The following is a 24,251-nucleotide window of genomic DNA, read 5'->3' on the forward strand; positions in this document are numbered from 1 at the left end:
GGATCCAGCAGTCTCTTTTTTAAGGAACAGGTGATTCTGACGTGCTCAAGCTTGAGAACCACTGCTCTAACACCACACGTGTGTCACATACATTTTCTGTTAATACTGTACTGTCTTATTTAATCTTCATATGGCCCTAAGAGGTAGATGCATTAATGTTTCATTTTACATCATGATACTTGGGGCACAAGGAAGCTACGTGGCCTGTCTAAGGTCATGTGTTAGTAAGTGGCCCCACTGGCTCTGCACCTGGGCAGTGCGGCTCAAGCCCACCTGCTACTGATCTACGATGGGCTCAAAAACCATACCCCCGTGGGAAGTCACGTCAGAGCTTGGCAGGCCCAAGGCCCAGAGGTTGGCAGGCCCTGGAGGGCAAGGATTCTCAAAGTTGAGTGCCGTGCAAACAAACCATTTAGGGAATCTCGGTAAAATGCAGATTAGGATTTATAGGTCTGGCTTGGAGCCTAAGATTCCATATTTCTTATAAGCTCCCCCACAGGGTAGCCTACAGTCTAGGTTTGCCTGGCACTGAGGGGTTCCCAGGGCACAGACTTTCAGTCTAAAAGTGGAAATGTCCTGGGCAAACCTGGATGAGTTGGTCACCTGAGTCCTAGCTGATGTTGAAGCTGCTGATTGCACTGTGAGAAGCAAAAATGCAGGCCCTCAAGGTGAGACCTGGATCATATTCAAGTGTGATTTAAGTTTTGAGAGTGGAATATGGCATAGTCTATTTTATACTTTAAATAAAGATCACTTTGGGGCACCTGGGTGGCTCAGTTGGTTGAGCGTCCGACTTCTGCTCAGGTCATAATCTCACAGTCTGTGGGTTTGAGCCCCACGTCAGGCTCTGGGCTGACAGCTCAGAGCCTGGAACTGCTTCAGATTCTGTGTCTCCCTCTCTCTCTGTCCCTCCCTTGGTCGCAGTCTGTCTCTCTCTCAAAAATAAACTTTAAAAAAAAAATTTTTTTAAAGATCACTTTTGGGGTGCCTGAGTGGCTCAGTCAGTTAAGCGTCCAACTTCGGCTCAGGACATGATCTCATGGTTCATGGGTTTGAGCCCCACGTCAGGCTCCGTGCTGGTAGCTCAGAGCCCGGAGTCTGCTTCTGATTCTGTCTCCCTCTCTCTCCCTGTCCCTCCCCCCACTTGCACTCTGTCTCTCTCTCTCTCCCTTAAAAATAAATAAACATTAAAAAAAAAGATCACTTTGGCTACTCCATAGAGAATAGACTCTAAGAGGTAAAAACAGGCTGAGAGGCCAATAAAGAAGCTGCAGTGATCCAAGAAGGAGCTGGTGGAGGCCAGGAGATGGAGAAAGGAAGGCAGATGTGGAATACCTTTTGGAGGGGAAGCTGATACAGTTGTGAAGGAAAACAAAGCCAAGGATGAATCCTAGGATTTCTACCTTAGGCACAGCATTAGTTTTTTTAAAGAATGGCGTCAGAAAGAGATAGATAGATAGATAGATAGATAGATAGATAGATAGATAGGAGAGCTAGAAAAGAGCATGAGACACAAATGAGAGAAAGATGCAAGAAAATTACTGAACTAAGTGATGTACGATTTTTTTTCTAGAGTAAGACTCATTTACAAAATAAAATCGCAAGCAGAATTTGTAATGGGGGGGTTCCTATAATACCACAAACAGCTAAAGTTAGTGTTAAAGATTAAATGTGCCTATTAGGGGCTGAATTGTGTCTCCCCCCAAATGCATATGTTGAAACCCTAACCTCAACATGATGGTATTTGGAGGTTGGGCCCTGGGGAGGTGATTAGGTTTAGATGAGGTCATGAGGATGGTGGGATTAGCAGCCTTATAAGAAGAGATACTAGAGAGCTTGCCTCTCTCTCCCGACATGTATCAAGGAAAAGCCATGCAAGGACACAGTAAGAAGATGTCTATCTCCAACCCAAGAGGAGAGTCCTCACCCAACACTGACACTGCCAGCACTTTTATATTGGATTTCCAGTCTTCAAGACTATGAGAAGTAAATCCCTATTGTTGAAGCCACCTATGGTATTTCATTAGGCAGTCTAAGATGAGTACCCATTAATACATCTGTTTCTTTTGAAAAGCCACCATTGGATATGATGCACTTCACGATTGGCCTACAGGTGAAAATTGAGGGACGTCGCTAGAGCTGTGACAAAGATCTCATCTTTGGGATTAGGATCCGTCACTTGGGGTTCCAATGTCTTGACTTAATTGAAAGGTGTCCAACTCAAGCACACTCACATCTCAGCTTTCCATCTTGCTCTCCGTGTGACCCGGGGGAAGATACTCATCCTGGCTGAGCCTCAGTTTCCTCCTGTGCAAAATGAGAGTAATAGCATGTGCCTCACGGACTACGAACTCTACACGAGACAATGCGCGTGAAGGACCTGGCACCAATTAGGTATTCTGTCATTTCTTCCCCCTCTTTCTTCTCCTATGTGAAATAATTTAGCTTCTGATAAAGGAAGGGGGAAAAAATCAAAGGCCTACATCAGTAAACTTTCCCAAGAGGTGACACGTGACCGGAGAATTCGCATTCACGCTCCGAGTCCCTGAGCACATCAGGTGGAGTCTGTGCCTTGGTGTCCTCTAGGGGACACACAGCAGCTACCTCACAGGGTTGCTGTGAGGAATGACTGAGACGAACGTGGCACGCCTAGCACAGTGTCTGACACGTTCAAGGAATGTCAGCAAGTATTATTGTCATTGTCATGACTCAGGACAGGGGACTCCTTCATCTCCTTACCTGAACGTTCTAGGTAAGTAGGCCCAAAGTGTGAGAGAAATGAAAGAGGCTCACAGAAAGGCAAGTTGGTGGGTGGAGACCCTGTCCTGGGGAAATGGGACGGCAAACACAGGGACGCTACACTTGGCCAGATTTCGTTCCACAGCTTCCTCCCACTGGGTTTCCTGCATCCATCTTATTTCCCCAATTAAACCAGAAATTGTCCTAGGGCGAAGACGGCACGTTTTCGCTTTTTTAGAGGCCTGATTCGACGGAGCCCCACAAGTGGTCACAGGCTCAGTAAGCGCTCAATAAATGCTCACGTTTAGCCTGTGCTGAAGGACTGGTGTCCTACAGCTAAGGATTAGCAAGGGGCGGGGGGCGGGGAGGGGGCACCAGGGCCCGGCCAGGCTCTGATAGCTCCGCCAACGCCACCGAGACCCCTACAGGCAGTTAGCGTCCTGGCATCACACGGCCACAGACAGGCCCCGACTCAGATTAGCCGTCTGTGGTCATGGACATGCTCTGTCGGTCCGAACGGCACAGAGATGGGATAGGAGCATTCACAATGTGCAGGCATATGGTGCCCAACACCCACATCATCGCACTGCAGACTCACGCAACCCCATGAGGTCACTTTGGTTATTCTCTCCATCTCACAGAGGAGGCAACAAAGGAGCAAAGAAGTGTGAGGAACTGAGCCACAGTCACACACACACACAAGATGGCAGAGGGGCAGGGCCATGACTCACACCCCCTTGCCTGGCCAATTCCATTTCCATTCTCCCAGACTGCAGGTCTGAAAACTTAACTCCAAGTATACCCTCAAGGCCAGAGCAACCCCTCAGGTTTCTTTTCACTTCGTAATCTACGAACTGTTCCGTCAAATAATAATTCACCTAAAGAACACCTGTTGTTAGTTTCCAAATTTGCTCTTCAGGAAGTGAAAAGTGGCTCCCTCTTCCCGACAGAGCCCTGTTCTGATCTTTCCTCTCTCTCCCCTGTAACAAAGGCTGAATTTCCTGCATCAAGGTTGGGTACGTGGTGGGTTGTGTGTGCTTCGTGGTTTTGCAGGCACCTTCCGAGTGATCCAAAATTCTCAAGCTTCTGTCAAAGGTAATTTTCACTCTCTCTCTTAAAGCTCTACTCGTTGCCCTCGGGCCATATGCTAGAGGACAGAAATGTCAGGAGACTAACATCTGTTAGATCTTTCCCATCAGTGTAGCAATGACATCATATGCTTCTTTTAGGTAATTTGCACATTATCAGACTAATTTTCAGATTATCTAATCAGCCGGCATTACCCTTAATCAACTCAGCTCTCCTCTTCCAGTTCTACATGGTACAACATGCCCTCCAAAGGCGCGCTAGGGTGGGGCTTTTTCTGCTCTTGACGGATACTGAAAGCCCAGCTATGTGCCAGGCACACCATCATTATGCAGAAGACTGAGACCTCCAAGGACCCAGGACAACCCAAGTTCCATTCCACGGACCTGAGAAACAGGCTTGAAATAAATTTTATAGATCCATATTTTAAAAAGCACTTTCCTCTTAGGAGCTCCAAGTATGGCATAGAGAACATTTTATACTCATTTACGCTATTAGGTAAAAGAGATGTTCCATGTGACAATTAATAATATGCCAAACAAAATTTTTTTATAAATCATTTGTCCTTGCCTTCTAGTAATTGCTACTGTGGCTCTCCTTTTCATACAGGATGACAGCTACACAGCTTGGCATAGAAGTCACGTCCAATGGTGGCTCCCGCTCACTTTCCCACCGTTCTTCCAATGCCACTGTCAGAGCAGACTACTACCCCTTGTCTGAGGCATCATGCTATTTCATGCCCCCTGCCTTTGCCTCTACCTGGGAAGCCCTCTCCCCATCCTGGGAAATTCCTCTTCATTCTTCCAGAGCTAACTTGAATGTCACCTTCTCAGCAAAGCCTTTGCAAAGCCCCTAATGCAGTGGTTCTCAAGCTTTTGTGGGCACCAGAATGCCCTGGAGGACTCTCCAAAACACAGATCATGAGCCTCACCCTCAGAGTCTCTATTTCAGGTCTCCTGGAGTCAAGAATCTGAATTTCCAACAAGTTCCCAGGTGATGCTGATGCCACACCTGGAGCACCACTGCCGTAAGGGGTAGAAAGTGTACTGTGCCCTTGACCCTCTGCCCTTCACAATTCTATATGTACTCCATTACACACTCTTGCACAAGACTGTGAGCTCTCGAGGACAGGGATTAAGACAGGATTTAGCACAGCGGTACTAAACCAATGAATAGATGGATAGATGGATAGATGGATGGATGGATGGATGGATGGATGGATGGATGGATGGACAGAAGAATGTATTAGACGGAATGTAGTTATTTACAGCGTTTCCATTCGAATCCAGAGCCTCGTAAATGCCCACCCCCACCCCACCTCACAGAAAAGTACCTTGAAAACATCATCTTTAGTAGATTCTCACTCTGCATAGAAGATAAAAGGAAAGTCAAGAAGAGTTTTGATATTGTGAGCATGGGTCAAAAGAGTTTTGAATTCTAATCCAGTGCTCTCTGCTACCCTGGCCCCACTGGGGCTGTTTACCCAGGTACCTTTCACAAGTCAAAAGAGAATGCTTCTCTTTTTTTTTTTTTTAAGTTTATTTATTTATTTTGAGAGAAAGAGAGCATGAGTGGGGGAGGGCAGAGAGAGAAGGAGAAAGAGAATCCCAAGTGGGCTCCATGCTGTCAGCACAGAGCCCGATACGGGGCTTGAACTCACAAACTGCGAGATCATGACCTGAGCCAAAATCAAGAGTCGGACACTTAACTCACTGAGCCACCCAGGCGCCCCCACGAAAGAACGCTTCTGAGTGGCACCACGTGGAATCCCAACCTGCCCAAGCACTCCCTCCTTGTACTCATATACATGTAGTCTGTGTGTGTGTGTGTACCTGTATGTACACGCACATATGTGCACACACACATACATACACACAGTGATCTCGGTTTTAGAAAGCAGACGGGGGTGATCAAAGAAATGCAAGAAGAAAGAAGAATCCAGCCTCACATGGGGAGGGGAAGGGGGGGGCCGCTTAGGCGGGGAAGACCCCAACAGAAAAGTACTACGTGCCAAGGTGAATGTTGGAGCTCCAAGCATCTCAGGGCTACCTATAGTTGGGGCAGAGAGACAAAGGCATGAAGGAAAGGGGACAAACCTAGAGAAGAGACAAGAAGTGTATACTCAGGAGAAAATGAGCGGCTAGGAGAGGAACAAAGGCGAGAGAACATCAGCCGGTGGGGGGTGGGGGGCAGTCAATTGCTGAGCTGGCAGCACAGGGCAGCTGGGGGCTGGGGGGTGAGGGGAGGTCAGTGCTGGCTCCAGCACTCCGCTCTGCCCTTTCAGCAGCGGCAGGCACAGGCATGAGCAATGGCTTGGCTGGAGACACAGTCAGGGGGTGCGGCAAGGGACGGCAGGTGGACCAAAGTCAAAAGGTCTCTACCGCTGCAGGTGGTACAAACGCAGATGCCCATGCCACAGAAAACTCCGGAGTCTGTAGGGCTGTTTTCCCCACAGGCCTGTGTGTGCTCACAAGCAGCTGGGCCACCCTGCAGTTCTGCTAAAGAGGGAAAAGTCAGCATTCCCACTTCGTTGGCATCCAGAACTTTTCCTGGGGGATCTGCAGATTAGCCTCTTGGATTAAACTCTCCTGCCTCCCTCCCCCACTCCAAAAGCCTCACCAAGGGAGGATCACAAAGCTGAGACCTCAGACACTGTCACGTTCAATTCACCACACAGCCCCAGTGGCATTTAGGGGCAGGATGGATGGGAGCCCACCCCCACCCCCAAACAGTGGGAGCAGCTAATGACTGGGTATTAACGATGCTGGCAATTAGTGCTCACGGGAAAGTGGTTGGGGGGCTGCTCACCAGGGGAATGTGGGAGGGAACAGAGCAGACATTAGGAGCAGCAAACAGATTGGTGGCGTGCGTGGTGCAAAGAACCTGGGAAGAGCTGCTGCCTCTTAGATTTCTTCAGAGAAATTGGACAAGAGGGAAGGGATGGCTTCTGTGGACAGTAGGGACCTTCCCGCCACACCCTCCTCCTCCTCCTCGCTAGCAAAACTGGATTTAATCACGGAATTCTCAGAGGCATTGTGAAGAGATGTTGTTGAAAAGGTGTTTGTGGTTCTGGAACCTTCCTCGTGTAAGGAGGCCCCAGATGAGCCTAGGGACAAGCCCACAGAGAGAACGCACAGCCAGACTGTGGACACATCTCCATCTAGGAGGAGGAAAGACTCAGCTTCCTGACCAAGCATGGCCATCTGGCCTCTCAGAGAGGACAGGAGGAGACAGAAGACACCGACTCACAAGAGTACATGAGGAGATCCTGGTGGACAGAGGAAACTATGGCAGTGCCCATCTTGGAAGTCAACAGCGAGCAAGTGGGGGCATCGGGGAGATGGCAGGGACAGCTAAGGAAGAGATTTCCTTGATCCACTCAGGGCCTGCAGCGTACCTGGGGGGACCACGAGGAACCTTCCTCCGCTGTTGCCATCACCATGCACACACACACAAAAGAGACGCAGACAAAAGAGAAGCATTCCGAACCCTAGAGCGTGAGTAAAAAAACCACAACACAAGGACAAAATGGCTTGACATTTGAGAAGGGATGTCAAGAAGATAAGCCAGCGCTGGGGGGAGTGGGAAATAATACCAAGTTAACAAATACTTCAGAGAGAGCAACTGTGGCTAATAAATACTTTCCAGATAGCGACCCAAATCGAAAGAGCTCATTCTTGGCCTCCTTGCGGTAGGAGACAATAGGTACGCCTGGGCCACTTAGATCAGAGAAGGGATAAGAGGAGAGACAGGGAGACGCAAATGCCAGCTGCCCTATGCATGTTCCTCTCTGAAAGATGAGTGTGACTGGACCAAGGGAACCTCTCCCTGGGGAGGAGAGAGAGAGAGAGAGAGAGAGAAAGAGAGAGAGAGAGAGAGAGAGCGCGCTAAGCATTACTCAGAAGCTGGCAAGGGGAGACGCTCCGTCAGACACTCATGCCGGGTTTTCCAGGTTCTATCCAGATGACAACAGCAGGTAAGAAAATAAAGGTCGGTCACATGCATGAAAGACTTGAATCTTGCAAATGAGTAAGAATTAAAGAAGGCGTACGGGCTGAATTGGGTCCCCCAAAATGCATCTGTTGAAGCCCTAACTCCCACCTCCTCATGCTTCAGAATAGGACTATATTCAAGGAGAGGGCCTTTAAAGAGGTGATCAAGTTAGGGTGGGCCCTAATTCAATCTGACTGGTATCCTTACAAGAAGAAATTTGGGCACACAAAGAGACAGCAGGGGTACAGGAACACAGAGGGGCCACCACGTGAAGAGGGGGCGAGAGGGCAGACACTTGCAAGCCAAGGAGAGAGGCCTATGTGGGAACCAGTCCTGATGACACGTTGATCTGGGACTTGCAGCCTCCAGAAGAGCGAGAAAATTAATTTCTGTTCCTTAAGCCACCCAGTCTGTGGTATTTTGTTACGGCAGCCTGAGCAAACTAATACAGAAGGCCATGTTACAGGAAGAAAGGAGGGTGAGGGTTAGGCAAAACCAACATGAATCCGAAGAAAGGTCTTGGCCAAAGTATGTTAATTAGTTCAAATATTTGGTGAAGGCAGCTGATGGACATCTGTTGACTAAGTTGATTGACTAAAATGCACAGGAGTCACCTTCAGATCCTAGAGTCTGGATATTTTTAAAGGTCTGATCCCTTTAATTACATTGAATTGTTCACTTTAAGACCACCTACCACAAAATCTTGTGAACAAAATACAAAATACATGGCATGTCCACGATTATTCTTCACCTAATGATCTTAGAATGACCCATATCTTGAAGCAAGTCCTAAAGATTCCATCATGCCACCCCATTTTGAGTTTTTGACAAGCGTCCCCAGATTATGCGTCCTAATGGAGTGCTCAAGGAAAGCATACTCAAGGGTCCTATTTTTCTAAGACCGGAGAGCCCTGAACCAAAATTGTGACCCTCATAACAGCCAAGGCAATAAATCAAGACTATCCCACATCTCCTGGTGGCCAAGGAGACGTTTAGAATGTCCATCTGAATTGACATACCCAAGGGCTATGCCCAAGTCAGGGTGGTATCTGTGAACGAAACTTCTGGAGCTGAGGGAAAAGAGGGATAGGTCTGGCATTTGACAATGGCCAGGTGAGGATGTTTCCCTTGTACCTTAACGCTCATCTCCTTCCTCTGGGAACAGAACTGGGTGCGTCATCCGGCCCAGCTTACTCTAAACCTGGGGCTTAGATGGCCCATGGGGTAGCTGGGGCTGGGCTAAAACAGCCAAGTCACCACAGGACACTGAAACCAATCAGCGGGTGCCACCAAAGATACCAGAGGTGAAGAGAACACTCTACAGCCCTGCCCACCCAATTCATCACTGCCCCACCCCACTTCATCACTACCCCAGCCAACAACTGGGAACTCACGTCTGTGGTTCTCATTTCTGTGGTTAGGCGGGGACCGGGTCTCCTGGTCTTGAGCCTCATCCCCCTCCTCACTGGCCAGGTGAGTGTGAGCGTAGTGGTAGCTGAGTCCTGGCCGGTTCTTGTAGCGCTTGCCACAGACTAGACAGGAAAAGAGGAGAAGAGGGAAAAATATTAGCAACCTCTGCAGCCATCGCCATCATTCTCCCAGGCAGTGACTCCCATCCATCTACCCCAGAGCTGGGTTTCCCTTAAAAAGCGTCTCCCACCCTCAAACAACCTTAACTCCGCTGGACAAAACAAACACCACAATGAACAACATGGGCCCAGGTAAAGAAAAACCAGAGAAGTAAAGGATGGAAGTTGAACTATTTAAGAGCTCCATCATTTCCTATCTGTGAGACCCTGGTCAAGTCATTCACGCTCTCTGTGCCTCAGTTTCTTCAGAGGCAAAATGGGAATCATAATAGTACTGAACTCATAGAGTTGCTGTGATGAGTTAACCTCTATGCAGACCACTTACAACAGTGCCAGGCACATGGTAAGGTCTATGATTATTATAACTTTGAGGTCAAAGAGCACTGGTAGTCCATCCAGTCCAGCATCCCATGGCACAGATGAGGCAAGTGAGGCCCAGCAAGACTAAATGATTTGGCTGGGAACGCATAACTGGTTGTGGCAGAGCCACTAGAAACCCAGGTCTCCTGGATTCCCATGCAGTACTCCTTCCACTACGCTGTGGCAAACTCTGTAAAGTACAAAAGCTTTATATGGATATTTTTGATGTATCGTGCAGTGATTTTGTGCCAGAAAACCACATTCCACTTCCGCCATGAAAACCACAAGGCCAAGGCATCATTGGTAGAGGTGGCATCTGAGAGCTTGTGCTCTTGAAGCCCCAGGAAGTCTCTGAGCCCCAAAATCTAGGAATGCGTCCTCGCAAGCACTACCTCTCACATGGACAGTCTGAGACAAAGGCACCAAGCAACATAAATACGGCATCGTGGGGCCCAGAAGAAGAGAGGTGTACTTCCATTGGTTGGCTGCCCAGTACTTGAGAAGCAGAAGTCCAGCTAAATAACTTAACAATAGACCACCGTCACTTTTAACAAAGTTGGATTTAGTGGTTCACTGTTTACAATGACACATGTGGCCAATTTTTAGTCTTTATCAAATTTAGGTAGTTCCTCTTATTCCTGTTTTAGAGTTTTATTACAGGAGAATTTGATCAGCCACCCTTTCAGCATCTACTAGTATACGCCTCTCCTTCAGTTTGTTGATATGGTGAATTCTGTTGATTTCCTAATGTTTCCTATTATTGAACCATTCTTGTATTCCTAGAATGAGAGTGTATTATCTATTTGATATACCGCTGCATTCTATTTTCTAATCTTGCATTTTTGATCTATACTCAGACGAGATGAGATCTATAATTTTTGACCTATCTTCTACCGTGTTTCAATTTTATGGTTATGCTGACTTCCAAAAATGAATTGAGGTTTGTTGCTGTGTGAAATTGGACAAGATACATAATCTCTCTGTGCCTTTTTTCTTATCTGAAGATGATAATAGTACTACTTACCTTGAAGGATTATAAATAATGTATGTAAAGTATCTCAGTATCCAGCACATAGCAGATGCTCAATTAATGGTAGCGAGGGGCTAGGGGCTTCGGCTTGGTCTGCCACATCTTAAGTGCTCGACCCTCCTAAAAGAGGGACTTTGACCCTTAACCTCATACAATGGAATTCAGCAATTGGTTGGACTTTCTTAAAAAGGTGAGAGTCTGAAATTCAAGTTGGTGACCTGTATTATATGGTGACCTAACTATAAATTCAAGTGCTACAATTGGCTAGTTACATTCTCCCTCTCCCTCCCCCCACCTCTCTGTCTCTCGTAAATATTTCAAAAAAATAAATAAAATGACACCACACATCTCAATTCCATTTGACACAGGCAATGGGACCTAAAGAGGCCCCGAGGCGCACTCTGGGCCTGCTTGTGGCTTTTTCTATTCAACCTTTTCAATGATCTGAGGTCAATAAACAGCAAATTATGGGGTCATCGGATAGAAATCCACTAAGTAACCAAGCACTGTTGGTGAAGAATACATGTTTATTAAAAACAAGGACAATAGTATCAGTATTTACATGAGGAGGCCTCAGCTGACTCTGGGGACTCCTTGCTACAAATTCCACAGCATTTGTGCCATGTTGTGTCAATTATCACTGTCTTCCTTAATCACAGAATTTCAGGATCTTTTTTTTTTTTTTAACGTTAATTTATGTTTGAGAGAGAGAGACAGAGCACGAGCCCGGGAGGGACAGAGAGAAAGGGAGACACAAAACCTGAAGCAGGCTCCAGAGGCTCTGAGTTGTCAGTACAGAGCCCGACATGGGGCTCAAGCCCATATGAGATCCTGACCTGAGCTGAAGTCAGACGCTTAACCGACTGAACCACTCAGGTGCCCCCAGAATTTCAGGATCTTCACAGTCATGTGGTCTCACTATAAAATTGTTTTATCCCCACTAAAACTAGATGCCTGGGACAATTCCGCTGATTGGGCAAAGAACCACCCATCTGAGTGGGCATTTCTTCTTTGATCTCTTGAATTATAGTTACGTCTATACCAGAGGACTTCTCTTCAGGACGGTTTCATACTAATTTCATCTTAACAGCAACAACTCTGCCTCATATGTTGCCATGCACGTATTACACCTTCAAAACATATTCGTTGAATAGCTGATGAATGAACACGGAAACACTTTGTGGGAAAGCCAGGAGATGGGGGAGGAGGGAAGCGTGTAGAATCTGATCCACCTATCCACATTAATCTCATACTAATAGGTCTTTAAACCTATAGAACCAAACCCAAGCAAAAAGCTTCCTGTATCTCCTTTCCCAACACCATAGAGAGTAATTATTTTTATAGCAAATCCTTTTGCTGGAAAAGAAATTCTCAAGGAGTAGTCCCCAGACCAGCACCATCAGCATCACCTGGGAAGTTGTTAGAGATGCATATTCTTGGGCTCCACCCCAGACCTACTGAATCAGAAACTCTGGGGTGCAGCCAGAAATCTCTGCTTCAACAAGCGCTCCAGGTGATTCTGGTACACTCTATAGTCTAAGAACCACTCTGCTAGAAGATTGACTATATTTAGGCTTGACTCTGCCCACCCTGGTGCACCTGCCCTTTGGAATGGATAGAAGTGGCAGGCGGGGACAGTGAGACTTGAGCTTGGTCATTTGAAGAAACAGAAACAGACAGTACGTGGAGATCATGGAAACCTGGCCTCCTAACCCTCGTCCCTATACACAGGGCTCTCCTGATGGAGTGTCATTTTTCACCACCTGCTTATACCATGGTATTCCTTCATCACCAGGTCTTCAAGACAACGTGTATTTAGCATCCAATATGTGTCCAGCCCTGTGGCATGAGAAGGACAAAGGTAAAGGAGCCACAGTCCCCACCCGCCAGGAGTTCAAAGTCTGGCAGAGAAGATGTACACATCCACATGCAAAGAGGGAGGTGGAACAAATGTAGTGTGCGCATGCGCGCGGGCAGGAGGCGGGGCCAGCATAGCGGCCTCGGAGTGGGGGATTGGCTTCCTGGAGGCTGTGGGTGAGCTGTGGCCTGCAAGGTAGCATAGTATCACCATACAGACAAAGGAGGCAAGGGCACTCAGGCACCAAAGCGCAGGCTGCCTAACTTTGGGAACAGCCCGCAGGAAGGTGGGGGGAGGGGTGGCGTGAGGGAGCTAACAAGCCAGAAAGCTGGGCAGGACTTGGTCCTGAAAATAGGGAGCCAGGGGAGGATTGTAGCCTGAGGACCGACTTACTCAGATTTACATTTTGGAAATCCCACTTAAGACTACAGTACAGAAGATGGATTTGAAGGTGGCAAGAGGCTATTTTAATTTTCTATGTGTGAACAATGAGGATTTCAGGATGGGAGAGGGGTTAAAGAGAAGGAATCTGGTGAAAAGGGGTGGGTATAAGCTGCAAGGAGGAGCCTAGAAAGACTGATAGTAACCCCCCACCTTCCTGGCCATGCACCATCCAGCCCCTGTCTGGCTCCCCAGCCTCACCCGACACAACATTCCACCACCTTCTCTGCCCTTCTGCCCATTGCCTTTCCACTCCTTAAACGTTTTTCTTTTCACCAGAAAGCCCTTGGACAAGCTCTTCACTTTGCCTACAATGCTCCCCAGCCCCGATCTGCCTAATGATGCTTCATCATTCTTCAGATCTCAGTTGAAATGTCCTTCCCCAGGGAAGTCTTTCCAATCAAAATTAGGATCCCAGTTTGTTACCTTCCTAGGACGAATCATGGATCGATATGTGTGTCTCCCACCAGCAGCAAGCATAGCGGGCCCTCCCGTGTTTGCACACTGCTGCATCCCCAATGACCAGCACGGGGCAACTCACGGCTGGCACTTGGTGCCACTTAGGGAAGCAACAAAAACACCCAGGTTTCTACTGGGCAACTGGATGGAAGGATGAGGAGGAAAACGAGATTTAAAGAAGGAAGAGGTTGAGTTCAGTCTGGGGTTGCCCTGAACACCCTGAACTGGGGAAAGACATGTGGATGGGGGAGGTGTCAGGGTGGAAGTGAGGGATATGGGGAGGAGGAGAGATCGTGCAGAGAGAGAAGAAAGGTGTGGACAGAGGAAAGAACTCAGAAAACACCAGCATCTTAAGGATCCGGTGGAGAAGGAGAAACTTTTTTTTTTTTAAGAAAGATTCAGCCCTGAAGGAGCAACACAAGCCAAAGAGGTAGGGTTTCCGAGTATCCATCAATAGATGGAAGATGTGGCATATATAGATACAATGGAATATTACTCAGCCATAAAAAAGAATGAAATCTTGTCATTTACAGCAACATGGATTAATTTAGAGGGTACAGTAAATGAAACGTCAGTCGGAGAAAGACAACTACCATATGATTTCACTCAAGTGTGGAATTTAAGAAACAAAACAGAAGGAACAAATTAAAAAATAGACTCAACTATAGAGAACAAAGTGATGGTTATCAGAGGGCAGGTGGGTGGGGGGATGGGTGAAATAGATGACGGGCATCAAGACTTCACTTATCAGGATGAGCACTGGGTAATATACAGAATTGTTGAATCACTATATTGTACACCTGAAACTAATTATAACGCCGTATGTAAATTATGCCAGAATTTTTTTTAAAGAGGTAGGCTTTCCAGATGACAGGACCACTGATACCACCGGTCACAGCCACGGCTCACAGCCACTGACTGTGTGCCATGGGCCAGGCTTGCTCTCGTGCTTCAGGTAAATTTGCTCACGGCAACCCAAGTCCCCATTTTACAGATGAGTAGCCTTGGGCACAGAGGCAGAGCCAGGATAAAGTCAAGTGCCTAAGAAGGGTCAAGAAAGATGGGGACTGAAAAGAGACCGCTGGATTTGAGAGCCAGGAGGCCACCTCAGCCTGCTGAGGAGGGAATCCTCAGCCTCATGGAGGACAAGACAAGACTGCAGAGGCCTAGGATGCTCCTGAGGAATGGGGTGGGGTGACAGGGCTGACAGACCATTCCTTCCGGCGTGGCTCCACCAGTGAGGCTGGGGGGCGGATGGAACTGTGGGTCAGGGAGGCTGACTGGGGCTTGTTCTCTACCAGGGCAGATCCCAGAACAGCCTCACAGGCCAACGGGAAGGGGGCAGGAGTGAGGGGGAGTCTAAAAGGCAGGGTTAGGAGGGATTGGAGATAATACAGCAAGATGCCTGACCCCAAAACGAAGCTTCTAACCCAAGTGCCAGGCCACTGAATGACTTCATCCTAGGGACAAAAGAGTTCTGAGATTTATTTTGGTGGAATTGTATCTGGAGCAAACTGCCACGTTTTGACGGAAAGAAATGCCTTGGAAATCCTACTTTGACTGGATTAGAAGAAAAGGAAAACCCAGCCCTATTCTATTCTATGTCCCTGCTGCTCCAAACACTGATGGACCGGCTTCATGGGCGTGTGACCTGTGCGTTCAGACAGGGTCCATGCTCAGAAGGGCCCCACACTTGGGCTAATCCTTTGCTGTCACCATCTTGAAATTGTAAATAGGCGTGGAACAAAGGGCCCCTCCTTTTCATCTTGCACTGGGCCCCATAAGTTGCGTACCTGGTCCTGGAAACCTAGGGCTGGCGTCCAGAGATCAGGGACTAAGTTGCTCCAAACAACCAACCCAACAGCCCTGATAGGACAGGAGCTGTGGCGTGGAACACAGGACCCTAGCAGCCCTGTAGTGGCAGTAAAAGGCCCCTCTGGGGTAACACAGGAAGTCTGGCCAGAGAAGTTAACCACGCAGCCGTGGTCATTTCTGTGCCACCCACTCCTCTGGCCCTACTTCTGGGCCGGGCCTGCCTTCAGAGAGACGGTTTCTCTGTGGTGGGTGAGAGGACACCCTGGATCTGAACTGCCTGGATTCAAATCCCTGCCTCATCTGCTACCAACCGCCTGTGTGATCTGGGGTGAGGTGCCAAACCTCTCTGCCTCAGCACCCTCTGTGGAAAATGGGGATGATCGCAACAGCACATCTGCTTCACATTGTGAGGTTTCATGAAAGAATACATTTAAAACCGTGCCTGGCTCATAGCAAGTGTCAGCCATTGTCGGCTCTTATCACTACTGCCATCAAAGCGGATCGGCAGAGGGAAGAAACCCAAAAGGGGAGGGGGGGGAGTATCTAGTCATTTCTCCTCTGAAGTCAGGGGTGATGGAGTTGCAAGAAAAAGAGGGTGGGGAGAATACCCTCTGAAAATAAAGTCTTAGAACCATCTGCTCTCCTTTACCTCCTCGGCAATCTCACTCTGGAATTCTCTGCCGTGCGGAATCAGAGCGAGCCCTAAGACTGCTGAAGCATTCAGGGAGGGCTGTGCCCCCATCCCCCACCCCCACCCCCGCCCCAGTCTCCTTCCCCAGGGCCCTCTCCTTTGCGTCACGCGCCTCTGAATCCCTCGCCCCAGGGACCAGCCAACCCTACATGGGCACAACCTGAGGCCCTTCTTTTCACCTTGGCAAGCATGCACCTGGATTTGTGTTCCTGGCACGGCGCTCGTGGAGAGGACCGGCTGTGACAATAAGGAAGGTCCAGCTTGCCTTCCTCCCTCTCCTTCCCCTGGGGCGGATCCATCTGTCAAGCTGCAGAAATAGTGTGTGCCCACTTCCCAATCCAGAGCTGGAGTCTCCAGGTAGGACCTCCTGTCTGGAGTTATGAATACCTTCAGTGTTGCCCCGGAATATTTGCAGCACACCCCCCCCCCAATCCTACCCCACTCACTCCTTATCTGGGGGAGTAGAGCGGGGCAAGGAGGCAGAGGAGGACGCGGGGGGTGGGGGGGAGAATCAGGGGCAGTTTGTGTGAACAAAGCCGGCTGCAGCAGACAGCAGAAGCCTTCCTGCAGGGGAGAAGCAGCCGCCTTCCCCACTGATAACTTAATGACTCTGGCACATTTTCATCAGCCCAACTTGGAGCACGCAGTGGGTATCTGAGCCAGTGGTTTCCGAGAGACTGAAAGCAGCGACTGAAAGCAATTACGGGATGAGCGTCCAAGAGACAAAGCCTGGGCCTTGGGAGTCACCGGGCCGCATCTCATTCCCAGTTCTGCCCAGTGGCACTTTCATACAACGCGAGCATGCTACTTCCCTCTCGCTGCAGCCCGACTCCCTCATCTGTAAAATCGACCCAGCAGTGCCCGTCTTCTGCCCATGCCTCCAAAGCATCACACTTCCAGACCGTGAGGTAGGCACACAGTCCTACATTGAATCTCATAGCAGCTCACAGGATAAGGACTGTCATCCCCACTTTACAGATGAGGAAACGGAGTCTTAGGGCATCGAAGCAACTCCCTAAATGGCAGAGCCAGGATTTGAACTCAGGTCTGCCTGACTTTGAAGCACATGACTGAAAGGTGCACTAGTGATTCTCCATCCGACGCCCCTCCCAGTGCCTGGGGCTGACTTCTGTGGCCTCTTGCCCTCTGCTTCTCGTGGCATTTGGCCAGCGGGAGGCACTGGCAAGAGGACAGAGGGTGAGAAGAAGGAAGATGGGGGTTTGTGCCCTGCCGTCCCTGCCTGGGCAGCGTGCTGGCACAGGTACTCCCCCCTGTCTTGGGCACCGCGTGTCCTCCCCCTGCTCCTTGGCACCCCAGATAGAAGGGCTCCGCCTCCCCTTTGTCAGCACTTCTATCCTGCCCACACCTCCTTAATCATTCTGCCGTCCAGTTCTCTTCCATTCGGCCCTTCTGAGTAGAATCCTATGTCCCATTGGGCCCAGGACACATACAAAAAGGAGGCCATTTTGACAGGAGATTCCTACCCTGCCAGACCGGTTCATAGATGTTTGGGGCTCCCTGCACCTTCCTGACTCCCTCTGCAGAACCATCTGGGGGATGGAGGAACACCTACAACCAATTCCCAGGGTGGGGAGAAGCTCCAAGTGGGAAAAGCCGTGCCATGCCTTGGCTTGGGACAAAACTCAGGGATACTTCAAAAAGCCACCACATCAGACTTGCATACTCATGCAAGTCGATGACCCTGTGACTATTTTTTTTTTAAGTACACGTTTAATTTACTCTAACACTGCATGAGGGTTTGTTTTTTTTTTTTTAATGTTTATTCATTTTTGAGAGATAGAGCACGAGCAGGGGAGGAGCAGAGAAAGAGGGAGACACAGCATCGGAAGCAGGCTCCAGGCTCCGAGCCATCAGCACAGAGCCTGACGCAGGGCTCCAACCCATCACCTGTGAGATCATGACCCGAGCCGAAGTTGGACACTTAAACAACTGAGCCACCCAGGTGCCCCTCCTCTATTTTAAATGCCTAGGCCTTACTCTAAGAGCCAGTGATGGCTCCACTGAGCTCAAATGGTAAGAACAGTCCAGGTCCTGCAACGTGTAGGCACCAAGAAGCTCCTCTTGGGCAGGTCCAGGGGGACCACTCCTCCTCTCCCAGAAGCCCTGAGGCCAGCAGTGTGGGTGGCCCTCGGCAGGCCTGGGGTCAGGCCCTGGCTCTCCTACTAACCCCCTGTGCACCCTTGGACAAATTCCATACTTTTCTGGGCCTTTGTTTCCCCATCTGTAACACAGGACAGTTGAATCAGATGATCTGGAAGTCTTTTGATTCTAGCACTTCATGATTCTGTTTGCTCTGGGCTCTTTGAGGCCTGAGTCCCTCACCTCCGATACAAAACCAGCATAGGCTGCAGCCTAAGGATCCACCCAGGGCTGCCTCCACCCCTCTCCTTCCCCTACCAAGCCAGGTCAGCAGCTGCCTTCCTGTGGCTTCATTTCTTCTTCGAGGCCACACTTGGTGCTTATTTTAAACTGAATTCTTCCGGACAGAAACACAGGGGGATGGGATAGGGGTGGGATGTAACATCCTGATTTTTCAAAGCCACGTTCCTTGGGGCCTGGCACTGACCCATGTATTAGGAAGGAGCCCAGAGCCAGGATCTGCCAAATGCCAGGGATTCGCAAGTCCTGTGTCTCCACGGACAGAGGGCATTCTGCTTATTTTAGGAATTTGCGGTATATGAATGTGACTCCGGCTTTTAAAAAACAGGAAGAACGGAGATAAAGCAACAAGCCTTTCATCTCTAAATACTATATAACCTGATTTCGGATCCCCAGCAGAGAATGCAGAAACTCCCAAAATCAATGCATTAAATGTGTTAGTGGGACTCTTTCCTGCCCTGCTGAGAAGCAGGGTAACAGAGTTCTGGGAAAGCGTGGGGCCTGCCTTCCGGGGTCAGCTCATTGTCTGTGTGACCTTGGGCAGGGTACTTCATCTCTGCAAACCTCAGTCTGCTTGTCTGGAAAATGGGGATGATAAGAGTTCGCATCTCAGATGGGTGCTCTGAGAACTGAATGAGCTCATCCCTATAAAGCGACTGGCACATAAACCAATGTCCACCATTAGCTATGCTCCCTGGCTTCTCTGGTCCCTGCCAACTCCGACGGCCGGTGCACAGACCAGAACTGGGGACCCAAGTTCGGTGTGAGATAAGTACCCTTTCTTGGCCTGGCATAAAGAAAGTAAGTATTGAGCACAATTATGAAACAGACAGTGAGCTAATTGTTTTTATGCGTAGTCTCATTTAACCCTCTTGGAAACCCTGTAAGGTGAATCTCATTGTCCTCACTTGACAGGAGAAGAAAGTAAAGCTCAGAGAGGTTTTGGGATCTGCCCGAGGCCGCAGGTTCAAGTCCTGGACTTCTGATTCAAGAACCATCTTCTGGCGCCCCTTGTAGAGGCCGTATCTTCATTTCTTATTCTAGTGAGTCCTACACCAGCATATCCTTAATGTACTTAAAGGGCAAAATATAAGTCTTCTTTTAATCATACAGTAAACGTTTAAGTAATAAATATAATTGTCAACATTTCTGGGGAAAATAAAGGTTAAAAAAAATGAGACATATTACCATAAAGCATGGCAGCCCCCCAACATTTGGGAATCTGGCTAGTGTGCTCTCCCTCGGGATCTCTGGGTGAATCTCTGACATAAATGCCACCTCAGATTCAGAGCGGGCTTTATTTCTTTTTTTTTTTTTTTCAATTTTTTTAATGTTTATTTATTTTCGAGAAAGAGAGAGACAGAGCATGAACAGGGGGAGAGGCAGAGAGAGAGGGAGACCCAGAATCTGAAGCAGGCTCCAGGCTCCGAGCTGTCAGCACAGAGCCCGACGCGGGGCTCGAACTCGTGGACCGTGAGATCGTGACCTGAGCCGAAGTCAGATGCTTAACTGACTGAGCCACCCAGGCACCCCAGAGCAGGCTTTATTTCTGAGTCCCGACCCATCCAGTATGTCTCACTGACCCTTACACTGATCCACCTACAATATTGGTGTAAGTGCCCCACTTCTTTCAGGGAAACAAATGTCCATTAGCATGTGTTAAACATTTCTGCCCACATGTCCTGTTTCCACAATCTCCGATGTCAAAGTCCCATCACTCTCCAAAATTACCTCCTCCTCTAGCACATTCTAGTTAAGCCTCCCTCATGCCTATACGGCCCAAGCTCAAGACTTCAAGAGTCATCGTTGCCGCCTCCCTCTCCCCCGTGCCCCACATCTTATCTGTCCTCTGCCAGGTTCTGCAGGGCTTTCATCCATAAAGCCCTGCTCGTTTGCCCTGCCTACTTTGCTCCTGCGGTCATCATCACCCAGACTTCATGTCTTCTCCTATCTCCTTCTCAGCCATCAAGCTTCATTTAGGCTCTCTCCCCTGAACACCTACTTCTCCAGATTAACCTTTCCAGAGATGTGTCTGGATCATCATGTTCACCACTGACTAGGCAGGCCAACCTCTAAGCAAATCAGTCTGGCATTCCCAGTACCCTTGTCCAACACTGTGCCCCCCAATCTCCCTACCCAAATGCTCGGCTCTGGCCAAGCTGGTCTCCCTCTTTGTCGGGCTACATGCCTCCCACGTTCATCAACATTTTGGGAGCAACCACTGTGCTGGGGCTGGGATAGAGGATGAATGTAGCATAGTTCCTGCCCTCTGAAGGCTCCCTTTCCAGCCTGAAGAACAGACAGACAGACAGAGAGATTGCTATCATCCAACGGAACAGGTGGCCTACACAAAGGTATGTACACGGTAAGGTAGATTCCAAGAACAAGTGCGTGATGCAGGAGGTGAGGAGACATTGCAGGGGAGGGAGGGAGGCATTGCTGACTGAGATCAAATCCTGGCTCTGCCGGGGCACCTGGGTGGCTCAGTCGGTTAAGTGTCCGACTTCAGCTCAGGTCACGATCTCACGGTCCGTGAGTTCGAGCCCCGCGTCGGGCTCTGGGCTGATGATGGCCCAGAGCCTGGAGCCTGCTTCCGATTCTGTGTCTCCCTCTCTCTCTCTGACCCTCCCCTGTTCATGCTCTGCCTCTCTCTGTCTCAAAAATAAATAAACGTTAAAAAAAAAAATTTTTTAAATCCTGGCTCTGCCATTTATTTGCTATGTGACCTCAGGAAACTTAATTAACCTCTCTTCTCCCCAGTTTCCTTATCTGTAGGATGGAGATGATCATACTATCTGTCTCACGGCACTTTTTTGAGGGTTAAAGAATTAATATAGATAAAACCCATAGAACATTCCAGGCCCATAACATAAGTCAACAAACTTCTGCTCTTACTGATTACCTCCCCCAGCCCACCCACCTACCAACTCCCACACATACCCCTCCATCCCTAGAGAACAAAATCAAGTCAATACTCATTCACTACAGATCTGCTGAGCATCCTAGGGAGACACCCTCCGACATACCAGCTTCCACCCCCTGGCCACTCCCTCCCCTGAATTCTGACAGTGCTCTCAACCTACTCAATGAAATTTTCCTGATGGGGTGTTATCTCTATGATATCAGCCTTATCTTTCCAACTCTATTGGAGATAGAGGAAATAAGGAACAGGCAAAGGAGGAAGAAACCTTCCTTCAGAACATATCATGTGCATTTTTATGCACAGTATCACATATACCTTTCCCAACCAGTATTATCCCCACTCCACAGCTGAGGACACGGAGGCTTCCAGCAGCAAAATGAATTTTTCTCAGAAAGTCCCAGATAACAAGCTAACAAGCAGCAGAACCACAATTTGACCTCGGCTTTTTGTCACTCCAAAGTCAGTGCACGTTCCTCCTCACCCAGCTCTCTCTAACCTGGACGGCCCTGACCTTGCTGCCTACTTCCCTTACCCCCCACCATGACTTGAAGTAAGAGAAATCAAAGGCTTTGTACCAGGCCCTCTGACCTCACAATTCTACTTCTACGAAATAATGAAAGCGTATGTGAAGATATAGCTGCAATATTGTTTTCAATAGCGTACAAACTTTAAACTGTCTGAATGTCCAACAAGTGGAACACTGATTGAGCAAACTGGGGCATGTCCACGTAATGGAACACCATATAGCCCTAAAATGTCATAAAAATGTCTTTATTGACCCGGAATGATGCTTTTCATGTATTGTTGAGTGGGGGGATGGGTTAAAATGGTATGTATCATTTAGTGTGTGCACATGAGTGTGTGTGTGTGTGTGTGTGTGTGTGTGTGTGTGTGTGTGTGTGTAGAGGGAGAGGAACAGAGACAGAGACACAATCCTCAAATAGTATACAAAACTAGAATGTAAGCTACCTCTCAGGAGTAAGACTATGAGTGATGTTTATTTTTCCTTTATGATTATCTGCAATTTCTGATTTTTCTGCAATGAGTATATATTCTATTTCCGTAGGAAAAAAAAATATAAAAAAAAAAAAAACCAAACTTCTACAAACGTTAATTTCTATCCTGTTGTGGGTCATCCACATCTTGGGAGGAATTGTTTGCCACAAAGTGTTCATTAAGCAACAGCCAGCTGAGAACAAGCTCTGGCTGGAGGAGAAAATAATGCCAGAGGGTGTGGGTTACAGCCCCAAAAAGACAAACCAAATGGTTGAAAGCTCCAGAGGTGCGGCCTGGGGAGGGGAGGGCAGGCAGTGAGAGCAAAGGAAGAAGAGAAATGCAGGTGTGAAGGGGGCAGAGAGAAACTGCAGCTTCTCTTCAGCCCTGCCCGGGGCCTGCTCTGCTGGGACACTCTGCAACCTGTGTCCGCGACACGATGGCATTTAAATATTTAAACAGGCCCAGCTTTGCCGTAAAGAATGCACTCAGTCTCCAGGGATCAACCCCATGCCACAGGCCCTGCTCCACAAATCAAGTTTCTGGGGCACAGAGCCCTTCCCACCCTCCCCTGCCGCACCCCATGCAAAGACCTGCAAGATAATAGTGCGGACAACTGAGTGATGAGCCCGGCTTCCCTTCAGTGACAAGGGCAGCCAGCCTGAAGGCCGCGTTATTGGCTTTTCCACTGCAGCTCCAAGCTAAAAGCACATGAGCCTTAGAGAATGCAGGGCCTTAATGCCCTCAAAAAAAATTTTTTTTTAATAAGACTGCCAGAGTCATCTGGTTCTCGCTGTACACTCAGGTATGGGGGAATCCAGAGTAATTTTAGAAGGCTGAGGTCTAGCAGATTTTCTGGGACTACCTTGGGCACAAGCTGTGTCTGCCTCAGACACCAGTCCACCCGTCCCACACACCCCCTCAGCCTGTGCATGGCAATCCAACATCGTCTCCAGGACGAAGAGCCTCCTTGTGAGGTCACTGCCTGGGAAGGAAGGAGCCCACTGTGTGGGCAGGTCTGGAGACTCAAGAAAGGGGCCCCCGCGTTGACGGATCAGGAAAGTGATGTCCTAGCTGCTGAAGGCTGACACCAGGACCAGATCCCCAGACTCTTTGCTTTTAGCTCCATACCCTTCCCACTCCACTATTCCACCATCAAGAAGAGGAGGAAGGGACCCGAACCCCATGCTGACACTGCCCCAACTGGACATCCCCCGCTGACTTTCTAGAAGGGAGGCAACACTGTGGGAGTGGCCATGTTTTCGGTCATGGGCTGCACAATCAAAAATACATGTCTGTGGGGTGAGGGTGGTGGAGAACAAAGTTTTTACTGACAGGGAGGCTGAGTTGAGAGCACCCATTCCTGAGGTGTGAATACCCGACGTGACTCAGAGGTGAATCAGGCTCCCACGAGGGCTTTGATCATGTCTATTTGCTTTTTGTCACTAATCCACCCTAAGTCCCCAGTTTGTGTGTGGGGGGGGGGGGGTATTTTAATAGATTCAAATGTAAAAGGCTTAAAAGTATATAATCTGTTCCATTCTACATCAATTATCATGACTACCTGATTCCAGCTTGCCAGACTGACACCTAGAAGCCATCTGTTAACAGTGGACATGGCTTGACCTCATAAATGTGTGTGATCATTAATTCACTTTTAAAACAGGTTTTCTCCTCAACTCTCAGGAGAGCCAAACTCCAGGGTCAGGAGAGCATATTTCACCAGCACTTTGTGTGGGGGTGTCCTGGGGTATGTCAGCTCCGGAGCTGAAGAAGCCAGGATTCACGAACCAGCTTCAGCATGAACCAGCTGGGCGACCTTGGACAAGTCCCTTCACCTCTCTGAGCCCCAGCTTCTTCACAGCAGATCAAGG

At 48.7% G+C, this 24,251-nt stretch overlaps 1 protein-coding gene across 4 annotated transcripts in view; it reads right to left on the reverse strand.

The window, feature by feature from the left end:
• Positions 1 to 24,251, reverse strand: part of DPF3 (double PHD fingers 3) — a 270,407-nt gene that overhangs the window by 73,460 nt on the left and 172,696 nt on the right. For all 4 annotated transcript variants that reach the window (XR_005791035.1, XM_040477592.1, XM_040477594.1 and 1 more), the window contains exon 7: positions 9,213 to 9,350. Coding sequence is in view for 3 of the 4 variants with exons in the window: in XM_040477592.1 (XP_040333526.1) it covers positions 9,213 to 9,350 (138 nt within the window). In the remaining variant the exon portion in view is untranslated. The remainder of the gene's footprint in view (positions 1 to 9,212; positions 9,351 to 24,251) is intronic.

Source organism: Herpailurus yagouaroundi, unplaced genomic scaffold (assembly GCF_014898765.1).
Source record: "Herpailurus yagouaroundi ecotype Mexico unplaced genomic scaffold, PumYag 141, whole genome shotgun sequence".
In the NCBI taxonomy this organism is placed as follows: Eukaryota; Metazoa; Chordata; class Mammalia; order Carnivora; family Felidae; genus Herpailurus; species Herpailurus yagouaroundi.